We start from the raw sequence: 19,413 nt of genomic DNA on the forward strand, positions 1-19,413 counted from the left end.
TTCTGAAGCTCCAACTCGAATGCCCAGTGCACCACTCCCATGAGGGAAGATATGCAGACGGTCATGTGGAGGACACAGCCACACCCACCCTGGTTGCCCCCACAGGAATGTTTACACAGTGTCGTCAAGCTGCCCCGTGTTGAACATCAGCTGGCACCCAGACTTAAGTGTGACATCTCCAAATTTTAAAATATTGACATGCAATAGTCTGAGTTCCCTGGAAAGGGGGTGCAACAGGGAGATGACTTATGGGAGGTGTTCTGCAAGGAGATGAGCTGACCCAGCTTGTTATAGAGGGCAGAGCTCAGTACAGGGCGATGGGTAATAGTCCTATCCAGGGGTCCGGAGGACACAGTGCAGATTCGGACCCTAAGCCATTCGGATAGAAGCCTTTCCTATAGCCTTTCCCCACGGGCGGACATGTGCTTACTGTCACTCCCAGGAGATCAAGTACTTACTGTCACACTTCATCCCCTGGTGGATGAGTCCATACAGCAGCGATCCACAGTGGTCACAAAAGGTGGGGCTGGAATAGGTGTGGATCTTAAACTTGTGTTTGCTCCGGGGGTCCTAAGACCAAGAAAACAGACAACAGAGGCCACTGTCAGTGAGGAGAGCGGAGAATGAACCCTGCTTTGAATGCCACTGGAGAACTCTTCAAGGACTGGACTGGACTGGACTGGGTCCTGCTGTGCCTGTGGGGACCATGGTTGGAGCACTGCGGGCAGACTCAGGACCAGACAAGTGGTGTGAGAGGGATGAGTACGTTGTAAGACAGATGATTGGTCAAACTCCATCCCCAAAAGCAATTCACAAGCCCAGCCTGCAAATCCCAGCATTCAACGCCCCCCCTGCTCCTCTCTCCTCCCATCTCTTTATTCTCCGAATGAGCTTCTGGAGTGATCTAAGCCCAAGCCTAACCACAAAGCATTCCCACTTACAGGTCATTTGACAGTTCCTCATCCCCTAGGGAACACACTTCAAAGTCCAGAGGACAGTCTGCGAGCTGTGGCCGAGAGGGCTGGCCTTCCACCCCTCCTGCTCACAGCAGAGCCCTTGAATTGTAGCAGAGGACATGCTGCCCCACAGACACTGGGCTGCCACCTTCCCTGGTAGCTTGGTGTGGCCGTCGAACTAGACTCTGACCAATGGGAAGTATAAACTTCTGGATCATTGCATTAAAAGGAGCATGGCTGTGTCCCCTGGCTCTCTTTCCCCTCCACACTGGCTGGAAGGTGAAGAGAGGTAAGTGATGACCTTGAACTCAAACTTGGAGCCAGCCTGAGAAGAACAAGGGCAGCCTAACAACAGCCTTGGGGGTTGTCCTTTGGGGTTGATACTGAGAGAAAAATCTCATTTCTGTCTCGTTCAGGTCACCATATCGGGAGGCCTGCGTATCTATTAATATTTACTGATTACAGCAGCTAACATGGTCCCTTAACTAATAAGCATGACCAGGACAACCTGGCAGTGTGGTGTGGAGGAGACAGGGCCGGACATCAAAGCATAACCCAGCCGTGTTCTTCTGTGATTTCACCTCTTTCTGCTTCAGCTTCCTTGTCCATAAAATGTATATAATGATAGCGTTACCACTATCATTACAGCATGAGACCGCTGGAGAGAATAAGTGGATTAACCTGCGTGGAGAGTGGAGCACCTGGCGCACAGTAAGCCGTGAGCGTGAGCATCGCGCTCTCGTTACCGCTCCTCCACCGAGTGCATTCATACACACACAAGGTGCACGGTGTGTCCTCTGTGCTCAGGATGCGTTCACTACATTCACACGCCCCCATGACACTCTCCCTCGCTCTCTGTTCCGCCCTTCCTTCCTTCCTTCCTTCCTTCCTTCCTTCCTTCCTTCCTCACAGGCCCTCTTTGCAAACCCAGAACAAAGCTGTTTCATCCTGAAGTTAATTCCACTCCAGGGCTGACGGGACACCTAGCCGTGGCAGCCTGTTGTCCCTCTCTATCTCCAGCTGGTCATCTAGTCACGTGATTCACTGTTGCAGGGGCAGGTGCCTCCTTAAAATTTATATGCTACTCACAGACAGAACGTGAATAGGTAAGCAAATAAATATAAGAAGTATGCATTGTTTTCCAAGTGGGGAGGGGCTTGTCCACAGAGATGCGTCTAACTTAAAAACTAACCCATGCACCTATTCATATCTAAAAAAGAAACTAAAATTGACAATATCAAGGTACCAGTGCTGGTGAGAACAAGCTGGACATTTTCCTACAGTTAGCAGGGTTGGGTTTGACAGTTACCTTCAAAGCTGAGCACTCCCTCATCATAGATGACCTACCTCTGAGTCCCAGCTGAAATGAAAGCATATCTATAATAAATCCATATGTGGCTGGGCAGTGGTGGCACACGTCTTTAATCCCAGCACTTGGGAGGCAGAGGCAGGTGGATCTCTGTGAGTTTGAGGCCAGCCTAGTCTACAAAGCAATTTCTAGGATGGCCAAGGCTACACAGAGCAACCCTGTCTCGAAAAGCAAAACCAAAACAAGAGAGGAAAAAGAAAAGAAAACCCATATGTGAAGTTACACCGTCACTCTGTTCACAAGGGCTCCACACCCAGAAATGACCTTGAATGTCCCCCACTGTGCCAATTGGTAAGGGATGATGTGCCTTTGCTCTTGGTCCCTTCTGGACTTTTTCGTAGACTGGCCTTGAAACAGTCAAGTTGTGGGTTTCAGTTGGGGTTTGACTTTGCTAAGCCTACCTTGTGTATAAAGCAAGGCTCCCGAGGGCTTCGCGAGCTCTATTTTAGACTTTAAAGCAAATCTCCATGAACTAGGCTCGCACACTATTCTCAGCATAAGGGATGAACCACTGACCACCAACATTCGTGACTCTCAGGAGCTATGTGAGCAGGCCCAGAGGACTCCATGCCACATAATCCTGTTTATATCATGTTCTAGAAAAAGCAAAACCAAGGAGACAAAACAGAGATCAGTGTTTATTAAGAGCCCTGTGCGGGGAGAGGGCTAGGGAGCATTTGGAAACATAGTTTAGTGAGGGGAGCAGTCTCTATACCAACTGGGTGGGTTTTATTATGTGTACTAACATGATTCTGCAGCATGAAAAAAATGTGCCTTGGGGCTGGGGAGATGTCTCGGTGGGTGAAACACTTGCCACACAAGCCTGAGGACTGGAAATCACGTGCCAGCACTCATCGAAGCCAGTGGATATGGCAGCCCACCAGGGCAGCAACAGGGAATCGCTGAAGCAAGTGGCCAGCTCACCTAGGCAGCACTGGTGAGCTCTCTTCACTGAGAGGATCGACCATGTCTCCATACATAGGTAGAGAGAGATAGAAAAAGACACTGGACATCAGCCTCCGGCCTCTATAAGTACACAGTCATGTGCGCCCCACACATGTGAACATCGGTGCATACATAAAAATGAATTTAAAAGGGTTCCTTCAAATTTCCTCAGCCATGTAGGTTTCTGGGCCCTGTATCTCCGTAATGAGTTACAGGTGTTTTTTTTTTGGGGGGGGGGGGTGATGTTACAACCCTTTGTCATGATTGGCCCTTATGGGAGTCCTGAATGGCCGAGTCTGAAAGGTGGTGTTTACTCTGCTCTGAGCAGCGGAACCAGCAGAGCCCAGATCAGGCTCAAGGACCCAGCAGTCACCTATCCCAGTCAACGTCTCATATGTGACTCTAGTAACAGACGCAGGGTTGGGAAATCACTGTGTGAAAACTAACGTCACAACAGGAAGCTTGTCTCCATTCCTGGGCAAAGAGACTGTGTCACACACTGAGTTCCCTCTCTACTGTAGAACACTTCCCAGTGTGTCCTCTTGAATATATCCCTTAAAAACGCAAAAGGAGCAATTCAAACCCGACCCAAAGCAACCCCTATGCATGAGCAGTATCAGCCTGTGGGCTTCTCCCAAAAAAACCGACACTACCTAACTTGAAAAGAGGGGGAAAGCTAAGCTGACCGGTGATTGGTCCTGTCCCAGTGGGTGGAGCATGTGCATAGGACTCACCAGCAAGCTGCCATTACAGCCCTCTCTCAGGAGGCTGCTGGGCCCAGACCCCACGTCTGGCCCTAAAAAAGCTGGTGTGAGCGATTGAGGTGAGCTGAACTCCAAAGCCAAGGACAACTTAGTCTCCTTTCTCTTGGCCCTTGCCGTCCTTTCTGGGCTTTCTGATGTGTTGACCTCATAATGGTCAGGACTTAGGTTCCAGTTAGGGTTTGACTTTCCTTAGGTCGTATGTATAACACAGGAATCCCCACGAGCTTCCTCAGCTCTGTTTTAAGACTGGGGACGGATCTCAACTGATCGTGGATCGCTCCAGTGTGTATGCTGGGGTGCCTCTGTCTCTGCCTCTGGTCCCCAGGACATGCCACATTCAGGGTGTCCTTTGCTCCCATTTTAGCAATAACAAGATGGACCCATATTGAAGAGTAACTTCGTGTGAGCTAGTATGTAAGCGTGAGTGCATGCATGCGTGTGTGTGTGCGCGTGTGTGCATGTGTGCATGCACAGGTGTGCACATACATGGGTGTGCTTCTGCAGAGCAGTCGTCAATGTGAGGTCTCCCTGGATCACGCTTCACATTCTACTCTGAGGCAATGTATCTGTCCTGGTTAGCTTTTTGTCAATGATACAAACCAGTTATCTGGTAAGAGGAACCTCAAATGAGAAAATGTCCCCATCAGATTGCCTGGAGGCAGGTCTGTGGGGCATTTTCTTGATTCATGATTGATGTTGGGGGGCGGATTAAGTTCACTTTGGGCAATGCCACCACTCCTAGGCAAGTGGTCCTGAGATGTATAAGAAAGTAGGCTGAGCTGGGCATGGGAATCAGGCCAGTTAGCATCATCATTTCATGGCCTCTGCTTCAGTTCTTGCCTCCAGGTTCCTGCCATGAGCTCCTGCCCTGACTCCCCTTGATAATGGACTCCAATCCCCAAAGTGACATAACTTCCCCTCCCCCAAGTTACTTTTGGTCATGGTCTTTCCTACAGCGATAGAAAGCAAGCTAAGACAATCCCTCACAGAACCTGGAGCTTTCTGATTTGGCTAGATTGACTGTCTAAGGGTCTTCCCATCCCTATCCCCCACCAGTGAGACTGTAGGCACACACTGCTGTGTCCAGCTTCTGCTGAGAATCAAACTTGGGTCCTCATCTATAAACAGGGAGCACTTTGCTGATTGGCCCACATCCCCAGCCCCATGGTAACTTCTAAGTCAGCCGGGTGATGGGTTCACAAGGCAAGGCTTTGCTTTCTTTTCTCAGAACCCAATTTCAATTCCTTGTTGCTTGACCTTTCAGATAAAGCTAAAATAGTACTCTGTTCATTCATGTGCCTGGCCAAGTTAGCAACAGACTAGGTTGTCCCTAGCCCTTCGGGAGTCAGCTGTGAGCAAAGACAGAATGCCCACTGTCACAAAAGGTGACTTTTGTGAATGTGATTCCAAAGAGAAATTAAAAAAAAAAAAACCTGCCCTGCCCTCTCAAATATCCCCAACACAGTGTTTCGATCTCTGAGTTGTAATTGCATGTTTAAATTGCATTTCACCCACGCTTAACTGCAAGCAGCATAGAGGAATTGCTCACAATCCCTACCATATCCCCAAGGCATTATTACACTTGACATGTACAAGGTGTTCAATAAACGTTCAGTCATTGAGAGTTATCATTCATTGAGCACGGCATGTGCCGGCAAGTACTCTCAGGGATTTACCGTTTGACCCTCATCACTAGAGATATAAGTCACTTGCTACCCCCATTTTAGAGTTGAGGAAACTGGGGGACTAATTGGTAAAGTGGTTTGCCCAGGACTTCCCAGCCTCCATGAGCAAAGCTCATGTCCATTGGCTGGCAAACAGCAAGAGGTGGATGAGTTACCATGGCAGTGGTGAGGCTGTAGTCATCTCTGACAAGCACCATGCCCTAAAGCCAAGCACATGCTCCTTTAGGAAAACAGCCTGCAGAGGGCAGATACATTAGAGCCAGACAGGGCACATGAAAGCCAGTTAGGCCAACTGTGGAGAATAGTTCACTTCTTTATGGTTTCTTTTCTTTTTGAGACAGGGTTTATAGAGCCCAGGCTGGCCTCAAACTTGCTATAAAGTCAAGGATGAGCCTGAGCTTCTGACACTCTTGTTTTCATCTTCCAAGCACTGTGGATTACAGGTATGTACTAACATGCCTGGTTCATGCGATGCTGAAGATGGAGCCCACAGCGTCATGCATGTTAGGTGAGCATTCTACCAATTAAGCTGCATCCCTAGCCCTCTCCATGGTTTTAAAGACTCGTTTGTGCACTTATATTGCATGTGGATGGGTATGTGGACCTCAGAGGACAGCTTTCGGAGCAGTCCTTGCCTGCATTCAGCATGCGGGTTCCAGGGATGAATCAAGTCCCCAAACCTGACAGCAAGCGGCACTATCTGCTGATCCATCCCACCAGACCTTTTATAGGGCACCTCTGATCTCAGCCTCTTGCCTTACTTCCACCAGGATTCATAGTGTTAGGTACCAGCTTCCCCCACCCCCCCAGACTGTATAGACAAGCTGTGGCATCTTGTGATCCTTTCTATTCTCCTCCCTCCTGCCACGTGACACAGTTTTGGCATTAAACTACACTCACAGGCTCAGGAGAACCTTCCAGGATGTCTGTCCAGGGCTAAGCAAGCCAAGTACTATCTCCAGTATGGGCCATGCCGGCAGCCATGTTTTCAGCTGGAGGTGTCTACAGCCTGAGACATAGCTGGTGGGAGAAGAGAACACTTGGCTGGAGTGTCAAGTTTACTGAGGAGCTTGACGGTAGAAAGGGGCCAGGACGCATGTACTTCCAGGCTGGTTTGTCAGAGGTTTCAAGTGTACTCCAAAAGGTGAGGGTGAAGTGTGAGGGTATCACATGACCCTAGGGTTAGAAGGCCTGGGTCCCCTAAAAGTGTACAAGAAGGCATGCTTCCCGTCATCAAAGGTGAGAGTCAAGATAACTACATGGTCTTTAGCACAGGTTCCTCCCACTGACCAATCAGAGTGGGCTAAGTGAACAGGGCCTGGGAGTATTGGGTGTTAACCCTGCAGCTCTGGCTATGGAGAGGTAGGTGTGGCTAGCTGGAAGGAGGAAGCAGTGCCTCAGAGGACCCAGTAGCTGTGCACCAATTAGGTTAAAAATATGCCAGTATTTTCACAAGTGACATGAGTGTGCTGGTGAATCCAGGTTAAACATCAGTTAAAGAGTGAATCTAAAACATCCTCCATAGGCTTAGGTCCTGGGGTTCTTGACCCCTGCTGTTGGTGGTGAAACTTTTAAGAGATGGAGACTAGCTCCCTAGGGGTGTGTTCTTAGAGGCATCTTTTCTCTGGTCCTTTCCTGTCCACCGGACAGTGAGCAGTTCTCATCTTCCACACATTCCTGCATGGGGTGACGGGAGCCTAGGCTGAACCCTCTGAAACTGTGAGCCAAGGACCTCTCCATCTTCAAGTTGCCTTGTATTCAGTCAGACTGACGATCAAACAGACCAACCCAGGTACCTTAATCCAACCTACATTCCCTTCTCAATCTAGGGTCCTGCTTTTGGCCAGCCCTGGTGTGACAGCTAATCATGGTTGTCAACTTGACTGCATATGGAACCAACACAAACCCAAGCCACTGGGAACATCTGAGAGGGGTTTTCTTAACCAGATTATTTGAAGAAGACAGAGCTACCCTTAATCAGAACCACACCTTCTGGTGGTGACCCGGAACAAAGGTCACATTAGAAAGAAACTTGGCCTTTTGCCTGCTTGCCCTGCTCTTCAGGCCTTCAGTGCCAGATTGGGACTGCTGAGATAACCAGTCGCGTGGACTGGGCAATCATTGGATTATTGGCCTTTACAGTGTGCAATAGCCATTGTTGGACTCCCTGAGCCACAGCCATTTAGTTACTCTAATAACTCATATGTGTGTGTGTGTGTGATTTATATATGTATATAATATATACTTATTCATCCGTTCTCTCAGTTCCGTTCCTTTAGAGAACCTGACTAATCCATCTGAGATGCAGCCTCGAAGTCAAACTCTCCCTACAGTTTGTCTCTGATCTAATTGAAAGTTGCAGCTTCCCTCTCTGCTCTCCTCCCCACATCGCCCAGGCCCTGTTGACTTTTACCTTTAACTTGTCTGATGCTTGGCCAGCCTCCTCCTCTATGCTCAGTGGTCACAGTCTGGGGCCCACAGGCCATCTCCAGCCTGCAAACCACCTATAACTATTCCATGTGGTGTTTCTGAGCAAGCAGAGAGAATGTGTTCCCTTTAAAAGTTGTAAAATGTCAGGTACAATGTGCACTTCCTGATCTCACTAAAATATTATAAGTTGTGGCACCGTGGACACACATTTCTACACACAGAGCATTGGCTGCCTGGCTGGCTGAGCCTTCCCATTCTTCACGGTCTCTGTGACCCCTACTGTGGCCCACCATACCTGTTCTCCCTTACCCTTCTGTACTTGACCCTGCAGATCTCAGTTCTTTGATGTCTGCAAGATACCCTTCTTCACCCCCACAGCCCTTCGGGTGTGAGCACAGCCTCTAAACTCCCCAATAATCCTATTGAACACAATGTCAAAGGCTTTTAGAAATGGGGTTGAGACTGTTGCAGCCCTGCTCTCGAGCATCTCTGGAGTCACCTCTTCCATCCCAAGGAAGCATGTTTTCCCAAGACCCTGGCCCATTTCTCTCCCTAATATTTATGTGGTAGGAGCTCTGTGTGCAGACTAAGCATAGTGAACCTACACTTCTGGTTCCTGACGCTTCTGTCCCCGAGACCACTGAGGAACAGCACTGTGAACTCCAAACTCACAGGTCACCTGCCCATGCACAGGACCGAGCCTGTCCTCACAAAGGAAGACTGCCTCATTCCTCCCTCCATGGGGGGTTTACATACAGTGGATGATTGATGGGGATCAGGAAGCATTTTCCTCAGTGATAGAGCCACTGGCAAGGTGCTCGTGCCCCTTGGATAATCTTCACCCCACCTGTAAACAACCCCAGTAAAAGTCATTGGGTCAGTTTTTAAAAAAGACGTGGAGTCCCCAGGAATAAAGGGCAGGTATGTCTCAAGCAGCTGGGCATCTTTTCATTTCAATCTGACCAAGGCAGCCAAAGAGAAGGGAGACTATAAAATAAGAGACTATAAAAAATAAAATAAACAAAACTTTGAGCCTCTAAGTCCCAATCTATAAAAAGGTCTTTCCCAGTCTAAATGGGAGCCTTGTGACTTTGAGCCTAGGAGTGGGTTCTGCTGGGTTCAGGCAAGGGTACAGCTGGGTAGAAGCGAAATCTAAGTATAGAGGTGACAAAAGCAACAAGACACACCCCAACAGGACACACCCCAGCAGCACACACCCCAGCAGGACACACCCCAGCAGGACACACCCCACAAGGACACACCCCACAAGGACACATCTCAGCAGGGTACACCCCAGCAGGACATACCCCAGCAGCGCACACGCCACCAGGACACACCCCACAAGGACACACCCAGCAGCGCACACCCCAGCAGGACACACCCCACAAGGACATACCCCAGCAGCGCACACCCCAGCAGGACACACCCCAGCAGAGCACACCCAATCAGGGCACACCCCAGCAGGACACACCCCATCAGGACACACCCCACAAGGACACACCCCACCGGGACACACCCCACAAAGACACACCCCTACAGGACACAGCCCATGAGGAACACCCCTACAGGACACACCCCAGCATTGAACACCCCACCAGGACACACCCCACAAGGACACACCCCAGCAGGGCACACCCCAGCAGGGCACACCCCTACAGGACACAGCCCATGAGGAACACCCCTACAGGACACACCCCAGCAGAGCACACCCCACCAGGACACACCCCAGCTGGACACAGCCCACCAGAGCACAACTTCAGCCTACTATTAGCCCTGGACATCACAGGCCATGAGAGCGCCCAAAGCTGTATTCCCCACAGGAGAAGATGAAGTACCCAGGGCAAGGGCAGATGGGTGGGGCTAAACTGAACCGAGGCTCCAGTTAGAAATAACCCTGAAACAGAAGGATATGAGCCAACATGGGCTCCGTGTGGGCTGTGTGACCACCAGCAACGCACTTGACCTCTCAGAGTCTCTGGGTCCCTGCTGTAACAACAGAACCTCCTCACCATGGACTGACTTCCGTGACAAGGCCGCTGCACAGGGACGTGCTAGCTCTCTGTCTTATCCTCCTAAAGAGGGGAAATTACCAGTCAGACTTCCCAAACCACAGCCATGAGTTATGGAAATCTCATACATCCACAGACCTTGCACGACAGCATTCCTTTGGCACTTTTAAATTTTATTTCAATGAAGGCATTTCTAGTAGTTCGAATGAGAATACTCTTCATGGGCTTGGATATTGCACACTTAGTCCCTGGTAGAACGGTTCGGAAGAATTAGGGGGAATAGCTTTGTTGGAGGGCGTATATTGCTGGGGGTAGGCCAAGTTCCTCCTTCCCTCCCTCCTCCCCTCCATCTCTCCTGCCTTCCCTCCCCCTCTCTCTCTTTCTCTGCCATTTGCCCCTGGATCAGGATGTAAGCTCTCAGCTACGTTTCTAGCTCCATGCCTACCTGTGGGCCGCTACACCCCCGACCACTCTGAAACTATAAGCAAGCCCGCCAGCAAATGCCTCCTTTTGCAAGAGCTGCTTTAGTCGTGATGTCCCTTCACAGCAATACAACAGTAACTAGGGGCACATTTTAAAGTGAAATTCCTTAAGAATGGGATCAATGTGCAAATACAGATTTCTTTCCTTGTATATATTTAAATGAAATAGAAAATTCTTAAAATTAAATCTCAAAATGCCTATCCCAAGAGTTGTCAGGAGCTCTTGAGAAACAGATATGTATGTTCCTGGTGGAGGGGCCAATTGTTATGATGCCCATGGGACCGTTTGGCATTGTTTATTGCACTGAATGAGTAGCTTTGGGAGGGAAGCAGTGAGAAGGGAAGGAAGACACCTGCCTCGGCAACTACATGAGCCCAATCAAACCTAGACATAGTGCGGTGGCAAACGGTAAACCCCAAATGCCCTCACATTCGCTTTTTATTGTGATAGCAAATGGTTTTATCTTGGGCCTTTCTTTCCTCTCCTTCTTCTTCCTCTTCTTCTTCTTCTTCTTCTTCTTCTTCTTCTTCTTCTTCTTCTTCTTCCTCTTCTTCTCCCTCTTCTTCCTCTTCTTTCTTCTTCCTCTTCTTCCTCTTCTTTCTTCTTCCTCTTCTTTCTTCTTCCTTCCTTCTTTTCTCCTCCTCTTCTTTTTCTCTTTAGATAGATTCTCTTACTGGAGCCCACTCCGTAGCATCAATTGGTCTCAAATTCACAAGGATCCTCCTGCCTCAGCCTTCTCAGTGCTGGGATTAAGCACAGATGGTTTTCAACAAGCCAAGCAGTACTGGTGGGAGCTGCCTAAATGAATCCTAATGAGTAGAGCCACAGACCACATGACCTAGGCGTGCGTACAACTGTACTGTTACTGCAAGGATATGTCTACATGATTGTTAAATTAGTTAATGATGTTAAATGGTCAAAACATTTCAATTGAGACTTGAATGTGCATATTTGTGAGGTGTCATGTGATTTTGGGGTACACATATATATTCCATAATGTGTGAACCAGAGAAACTTGTGTGATGTTGGTACTTGAGAGGGAATCCCAGGGTATGCACAAGCTATAGTGAGCTATACATTCAGAATATATATATATATATATATATATATATATATATATATATATATTAGGTGAATCTGCAAAAAAGAAAAAAAATCACCCAAGATGCTGAAGAATAAGAACATGCTTCCTTTTGCGTAAGCACATGAGACAGATAAGAAAATAAATACTTAGTTGGGGTGCACACTTGTAATCACAGCACTTGAGAGGATGAAGTAGGAGGATCGAAAGTTTGAGGTCAGTGTGGGGATTTTATTTTGCCCTCTGATGCTGTAATAAACACCACGACCCAAAGAAGCTTGGGGAGGAGAAGGTTTATTTCAGCTTACAGCGTGCACTCCACATCGAAGGAGGCTAGGGCAGGAACTCAAGGTTGGAACCCGGAGACAGGAAGTGATGATGAAGCTATGGAAGAACTCTGCTTACAGGGCTTGCTCCGCCTGCTAGTTTATAGACCCAGGTGGCACCACCCACAGAGGGCTGGGCCTTCCCACTCCAATCAAGAATCAAGCAAATGTCCCCAGCCTTACCTACAGGCAAACATGATGAGAACATTTTTTTTTTCAATTAAAGTTTCTTCTGCCAAGATGACCCTTGCTTGTGTCAAGTTGGCATATAAGCAACCAGCACATTGGGCTGTACAGGGAATACGAAGCCAGCCTGGACAGCAGCCTGGCCTGCCTCAAACTCCAGAAGGAAAGAGGAGTGGCATTTCTCATTATCCACAGAAGGTAAAACTCTGGAGTCACACACACAAGAAAATCTCACAAGTGTTTACTTCCGAGACAGGAGAGAATGAAGTGGATTTCTCAACATCCATCTTTCTACAGTTGTTAAATAAATGAGAATATTCCAAGATCCATCAGATCACTTCGCTCTAAAATACACCAACACCTGCATGCCTCCAACTTCAATCAAAAGGCCAACAGTTTCCAGAAGACAGAAGAGCCTGGAACCTCACAGAGATGACGCAACAGAGACTGGTGTGCAACTGTGCTTCAGAAGCTGTAATTCCACCCACACGCCACAAGGGGAGAGGGGGCGCTATGTTTGGGAGAAGAGAATGAGTAAAACCAGTAGAGGGTGTAAAAGACTGGGTGAGGGGATTGGTGGTTCACTAAATGACTCTAGCCCCTGCCCTTTTTCTGGTGAGTGATAGTTCAGTTTCAAGGATGAACTTCCACTGTGCAAACCTGGCAGAACTCTACAGAGGACTGGGTCCCGACACACATTTGGTCAAAATCAGTGTCAGGGGCTAATGGATAGCCACTTCCGTACTTAACTTCTGCCTCTGGAAGTCAGTTCTTTCACTCTGGGCAAATTATTCAACCCTTTTAGGCTGTCATTTTCTCACATGAAAATGGTCTACAAGTAATAAAACTTAATTCCTAAGGAAACAAGAGTTTGCTGAGACATTTCATGGGAACCGCCTAACAGGAGCTGGTGGAAATCCACATTTAATTAGTATCCATTGCTACTGTTAATTTTCTTTCATTATTCTTCATCCCTCACCTTTTCATGGTACAGAGAAGGAATCCAGGGCCTTTCCCTTGCTAGGCAAGTGCTCTCTCCACTGAGCTATAGCCTCCAGCCCTCATTTGCACATTTTTAGATTCAAGTTCATTTATTTCTAATTACTTGCAACAAATTTTCCCGTGTATTAATTAAGGATATTAATTATTCACTCGTGATATAGCATTTTCCTAGTTCCTCATTTGCCTTTTAATCCTATTGATGATCTTCGTGCAGTGTGTAGCGCATGCAGGGAGGAGTATTTCTGTATGCTTATGTGTGTAAATATTTATATGCGCATGTATTTGTATCTTCATATGCGTATGTAGGTTGTGGTGTGTATGTATGTGCACATACAGGCGTGTATGTGTATATGTACATGTGTGGTGTGCATGTATATTGTATGTGTGATGTATTTGTATTTTTATATGTGTATGTATGTGTGTGGTGTTTATGTATGTGCACATACAGGCATGTATGTGTATATGTACACGTGTAGTATGCATGTATATTGTATGTGTGGGGTGTGTGTATTCATATGTGCACATGTGGAATAAAGCATAGATTTTCCTTTCTCTTTCTGGGTTCTATCCTACTGTCATAATTAGAAATTCCCCCTCCCAATATTTCCTTCTGGTCCCTTCACATTTCCCATCTTTTATTCTACGATTATAATTTCCCTCGGAATTCATCTTAATATGAGCTCTGAGAAAAGACATTCATTCCTTTCTTAGTGTTTAGCCAGTCGTAACAACACACACATGGAATGCATCTTTCTCCCGGCTGGTTTGAAATGTCTCTTTTATCACGTGCTAATTTCTTATGGATCTTTTGTTCACTTTTAAATTTCTCTTACGCTCCAGTGATCTCCTTATTCCTACCTCCAAACATGCTATTTTAATATATGATAGGTTTGTGACACCTTGGCAATCTCAAAATACTTGGCCACCACCTCTCCCCAGCGTGCCGGGGCTACCTTTTCTTCTCCTTCCACTTTCAAAGCTTTGATTTGCTATGATACTCCACACACATGAGGCAGCCCCCCAGACTGTCCTGCTCAGGGCTCCTTCTAGAAAGCCTGCAACAACAGTGCCAGCTCAGCGGCACTAAGAGTTTCCAGACCCAGGCTCTCCACCGTGCCGAGCACTTTAGAAAGAAGTGAGCCCATCAGGACTGCGGAAGAGGAGCTTGCAGAGCTGAGGGCTACAGCTGAGCAAAGAGGGACAGTGGGGGTTCAGAACTTAGGAGAGGGTAGGGGATGACAATGAATGCAGAAATAATTTGAGCTTGCCCTGAGTTCCTTGCTCTGATTGCTCTTTGGGCTGATGAGGGAGGGGGACTTTATTAGGGGAGGGGGAGGGAAATGGGAGGCGGTGGCGGGGAAGGGACAGAAATCTTTAATTAATAAATAAATAAATTAAAAAAAAGAAATAATTTGAGCTTTTTTTTAATGTTCCTTCAGAAGAGTACCCCACCCCCAAACTCTTTGTAGTTTGGGCCAAATTCTTCTATTTCTATGCATTTTCTCTTTTTAGTTTAGTTTGTTGCGTTTAAACTGCAGTTTTTGTCGTGTTATTGTAACCCGTGGTAAAAGGCAGAAGAGTTATATACGGGTTTCTGCTCTAACCAGACAGCAGGCCCTGCTGGGGAAAGGTGTTGCCGCGGCTGCTCCTGTGGCTCTTCCTAGAGGATGCCTGTCCTAGGCAAGCTAGTTGTGTCCACTTCGGGGTTTGTAAGGAGTGTTCTCGGCTAGCTAGACCATTCCCAGAGCCCAGGGCACGGCGGAGAGAGCACGAGTCCTCCACAGCAGATGGATTATATTCCTTCTGGAAGGCTAAGCAGACAGAGCAAGCTCCACCCCAACCAAATAAATTCAGCCCCACCTGTAAGTGACTTTCCAGAAGTTCCACCCCCCATTGTGCACGCAAGTCATACTGAGTAAGAGATCACCTCCATTTTATCAAGTTAGCGCCTGAAACTGGCCAGTGACTTCCCGCCAAGCATTGGGCTTGCTCCCGCATAGCGATGAACCGCCACGTATAAAGGTCCCCGACTTCTCCTTGTTTCCATCTCCTCAACTTTGAAGCTGAAATCACAAAGTTAGGCGTGGTGACACACGCCTATGGCTCTAGCACTCTGGAGGCTGAGGTGGGAAGATCATGACTTTGAGGCCAGCCTAGACTACACAGAAGTTCAGGCTGGTGGGGTTATGTAGAGAGATATTGCCTCATTCCCCCCCCCCCCAAATTTAAATGATAGTAACAACAGCATGGCCTCCTCATGGAGTTCTGAGAACTCTACCGATCAGCAGGGCGCAGCACAATGCCCGGCACACAGCGGACACCATGTGTTTGCTGTGTGTGATAAACAAGTGTCCTTGCTTTCTGGTTCTGGGAAGGCTCGTGAAAGGACAATCTAATTGTACCCAGTCTCGTGACCAGTATGGAATGGACACCTAACCCAGGTTATCTTAATGCAAGGGACGTCTGTGATCTTTATTTCTAAGGTCCCGTCTCAGCTCCCCCTTCAGAAGACCAAAGGGGCTGCTGGGTTTTCCCTTGCACTATTGACCTGAGGTCAAGGCTGCTCCAGAGTGCCTGCCTCCTCCTGGGGAGGCCTCTCAGTGCAGTCATAGTTCAAAGCACATGGTGGTTTCAGAAAACAGTCACACTGCAGTGGACGACAATCTCACTTTATAAATAAGCCTTCCACTGCCACAAAACACGCATGGTCCGCTCCCTCTACTCCCAACCCAGCTTCCCTCAGATGCCATATTCTGGCTAAGGGATTTGGTTTGAACCCTCCAACCAAGTGGGGACCATCCAGATACATGAGGTGACTCCCCTTGCAATGTATGATTTCTAGGCTCCCTGGGAGGTGTCTGGCTTCCAGGAGGCACCTCTGACTCCAGAGCACTGAGCACACCCAGGTCTCTGTGTTAGGAGGGTAGAAAGGACCTGTGAAAGGACATGATGTGGAGAGTTTATGAATTTATGCAGGGATCCTGGCACCGCCAATGATGCGGCCAAGGCAAATGCCAGTGGGGCATCACCCAGCCCTGGGATCCCTGGGTCTCCAGTGCTTGCAGGCTCCTATCTTCACAATCCTGACCCCTAGCAACCAGGATCCTAAGGCACTGGGTCCACCTAGACAAGAGCCCTGAGTGAGGAGCACTGGCCCTGTGCATGCCGGCACTGAGGTCCAGGCTTCCGTTTGAAAGTCTTCATCCTTCAAAGGTCACTGGGAGGGCTTACGCATGTGCTAGGGCAGCCACACATCACCCCTGTCCTGATGGGGAGGGATCAAACCACAGACCTGAACCATTCTCCTGTAGAGAACCACAGACTCATGGGAGGTGGGGAGGCAATCACTGTTGCTACTGCAGGAACAGCTTGCTCCGGGAGCTCCTGCCATGTTGTTCTAAGACAGGCATTGCTCTAACTCAGCAACTGTGAGGGATGAGTTTGCTATCAGTATCCCTACTCGATGGGAGAAAACTGCATCGGTGAGACCTGAACCCAGGAGTGTTTGTTCTGCACTGCATGCAGGACCACACCCTTGAACCTGTACACTTTACTCTGCCCTCATCCTCACACTGCCACTGAGAGTACCAGAATACATTGTTTAAAAATAGGAGAAAAATCTATTTCAGCCCAGGAGTTGGGGAAAGATGCCAAACAAATGCCAGAAGCTCATGAAGTTTTTTGAGGGCCTTTTTAAAATTTTTTGTATGTAGAAATAATGAGTCTGGGATGGAGAGAAGGGCAGCTGGGCTTGGCTCTCCTCTCTATACCCCAAATTAACAGGAGAGAGAGAGAATTAGAATAGTGGGAAAAGTGGTTGGTCAGATCACCTGCTGTGTGAGCATGAGGGCCTGAATTTAGATCCCCAGAATTCATGAGAACTCATAGTGGTCATGACAACCAGCCTGTGCTCCCAGCTCTTGGAAGAGAAGAAGACTCCCAACACCAACCTTGGGCCTCTACACACGTTGCCATACATTCACACACACACACACACACACACACACACACACAAAGGGAAAAAACTGGATGTGGCCCCACAAGCAGCTGTGACCCCAACATTTTGTGTTGGGGGCAGAGCATTAGGGTCCTTGCTCCACAGATCTCAGAGAAACCAGGAATGTTAAACACACGGGATTGTCTTGCCAATGGGAAAGATGCATAACCTGTTCTTCCGTCCAGGAAGCTGGGAACTGAAAATGTTTAACTGCCTGGCAATCTCAGTTATCTTTTGGGCCAGGCCATATCAAACTCCTCCAACCAGGATTGGAGGTAGCTAGTTATCTAAGTGACCCTTCCATTACCTATGTAGTCAGGGCTTCCCCAAGCTCCCACAAACAGGACAGGAGGTAGCTAATAGTCTGGATGACCCTTACGTTATCTGTAGAGCCAAGGACTCCCTCAAGCTCCCACAGCCAGAACTTGAGGTGGCTAATAGCCCAAATGACCCTCAGTATGACTGAGACCAGGCCAGAGCCTTCCTTAGACCCTTAAGCTCACTCATCCCTAGGGCCCATCTTGGAAGAAATGAATGTCCCCTGAGCTGAGCTCCACTGCGATTATACTTCTTTGTGCACGGGGAACTGTATCCCTCCAGGAAACTTCTTTCTAAATTATACTATGTTTAAATTTGTTGAGAATAAACTGCCTGACACCAGACTCCTCCGGGTTAGATCCAGGTTGATGATATCAAACTGATCACCTCTTCATGGTTCCTTTCCTGCCTGCCATGACCGCCTGCATGGTCCCCCTCAATTACTGGGTCTGGGGACAGAATTGGTAGGGTTTAACGCTGCCAGCCTAGTTCCAGGTTCAGTGAGAGGCCATGCTCAGAGGAACAAGACAGAGGGTAGCAGAGAAGGACTCCTTTGGCCTCTACATGTATGCACAGAGGGTGTGTACCTGCACATATGCCATACACACAACTAGAGTGGGAACTGAGGCGGAGCTCATTGGTACAATGGTTGCCTAGCATGTCCAGAACTCTGCATTCACCCCCCCAAAACTACCAAAAAACAGAGATAGATAGACAGATGATAGATAGATAGATAGATGATAGATAGATAGATAGATAGATAGATAGATAGATAGATAGATAGATAGGACTAAATTTTAAATTGTGTGGAGAAAGGTCTGATTAGGAAAGTAGGCAACTGACTGAATGCAAGAAGGGAAGGTGAGTTCTATCAGGTTCCCATGCCGTCCCTGGCAAAGGCAAGCATCTCATAAATATTCAAAGTGATGAATGTATTCCCCGAAAGTCTTCAGAAGAAACAAGTGTCCAGGGATGCTCCTGTAGATCCCACTGGACACACGGAGGATGCTCCTGTAGATCCCACTGGACACACGGAGGATGCTCCCAACTACAGTAGGTGTCACCTCGCTGTGTGCCACCATCAGGAAAACGAAGGTGACCAGGCCATTCAAACCTCAACAACAGCATGGGGGAAGATAGACCTCTGTCCACCACCCAAAACAGCCAGTTTGACTCGATTTGTGTTTCCTCTACTTTTCCATAGACAGTCTCCACCTGCAGGAGTTGTGAACTGGAGGTCCCCAAGGATAATTCCAGCCCAGAACTGTGTTTCAGAAATACCCCAGAGTGAGCGTAGGTGTGTTGCTCAGTTGGTAGAGTGCTGACCCAGCAGGCGTGAGGGCCTGAATTCAAACCCTACCACTGCATAAACTGAGCAAACTGAGCGTGGTGTTGACTCCTGTTGTCCCAGAACTCAGGAAGTGGGGAAAGGACAATCTGAAGGTCAAGGTCATCCGTAGCTAAATAGCAAGTTCAAGAGTGTCCCAGGCTATGTAAGACCCTGACCTATAAAACAAAAAAAAAAAAAATCCAGCTGGGCGGTGCTGACACACCCCACTAATTCCAGCACTCAGGAGGTAGAGGCAAGTGGATCTCTGAGTTTGAGGTCAGCCTGGTCTACAGATCCAGTTCCAGGATAGCCAGGGCTACAAAGAAAAACCCTGTCTCAAACAAACAGAAACAATATGGTGGTGATTCTCAAATAGTTTACTCCATCTAAATGTAGGAAATTTCAGGCTTCGATGGAAAAGCTGGGAGATCTAGGTCGTGGTCCTGTAAAGAACTGGACTGGGTTACATTGATAGATTTGCGTATGCTACTGCACATACTGGCTTTGTGGGAGCCTAGGCTGTTTGGATGTT

At 48.1% G+C, this 19,413-nt stretch overlaps 1 protein-coding gene across 2 annotated transcripts in view; it reads right to left on the reverse strand.

The window, feature by feature from the left end:
* Prkcb (protein kinase C beta) overlaps positions 1–19,413 on the reverse strand; it is a 341,534-nt gene that overhangs the window by 170,990 nt on the left and 151,131 nt on the right. For both annotated transcript variants that reach the window (XR_005975798.1, XM_041667187.1), the window contains exon 4: positions 459–570. Coding sequence is in view for 1 of the 2 variants with exons in the window: in XM_041667187.1 (XP_041523121.1) it covers positions 459–570 (112 nt within the window). In the remaining variant the exon portion in view is untranslated. The remainder of the gene's footprint in view (positions 1–458; positions 571–19,413) is intronic.

The sequence above is a fragment of the Microtus oregoni genome, unplaced genomic scaffold (assembly GCF_018167655.1).
Source record: "Microtus oregoni isolate MIOR12 unplaced genomic scaffold, Mior012 000016F_ref0000370, whole genome shotgun sequence".
NCBI classification, from domain to species: Eukaryota; Metazoa; Chordata; class Mammalia; order Rodentia; family Cricetidae; genus Microtus; species Microtus oregoni.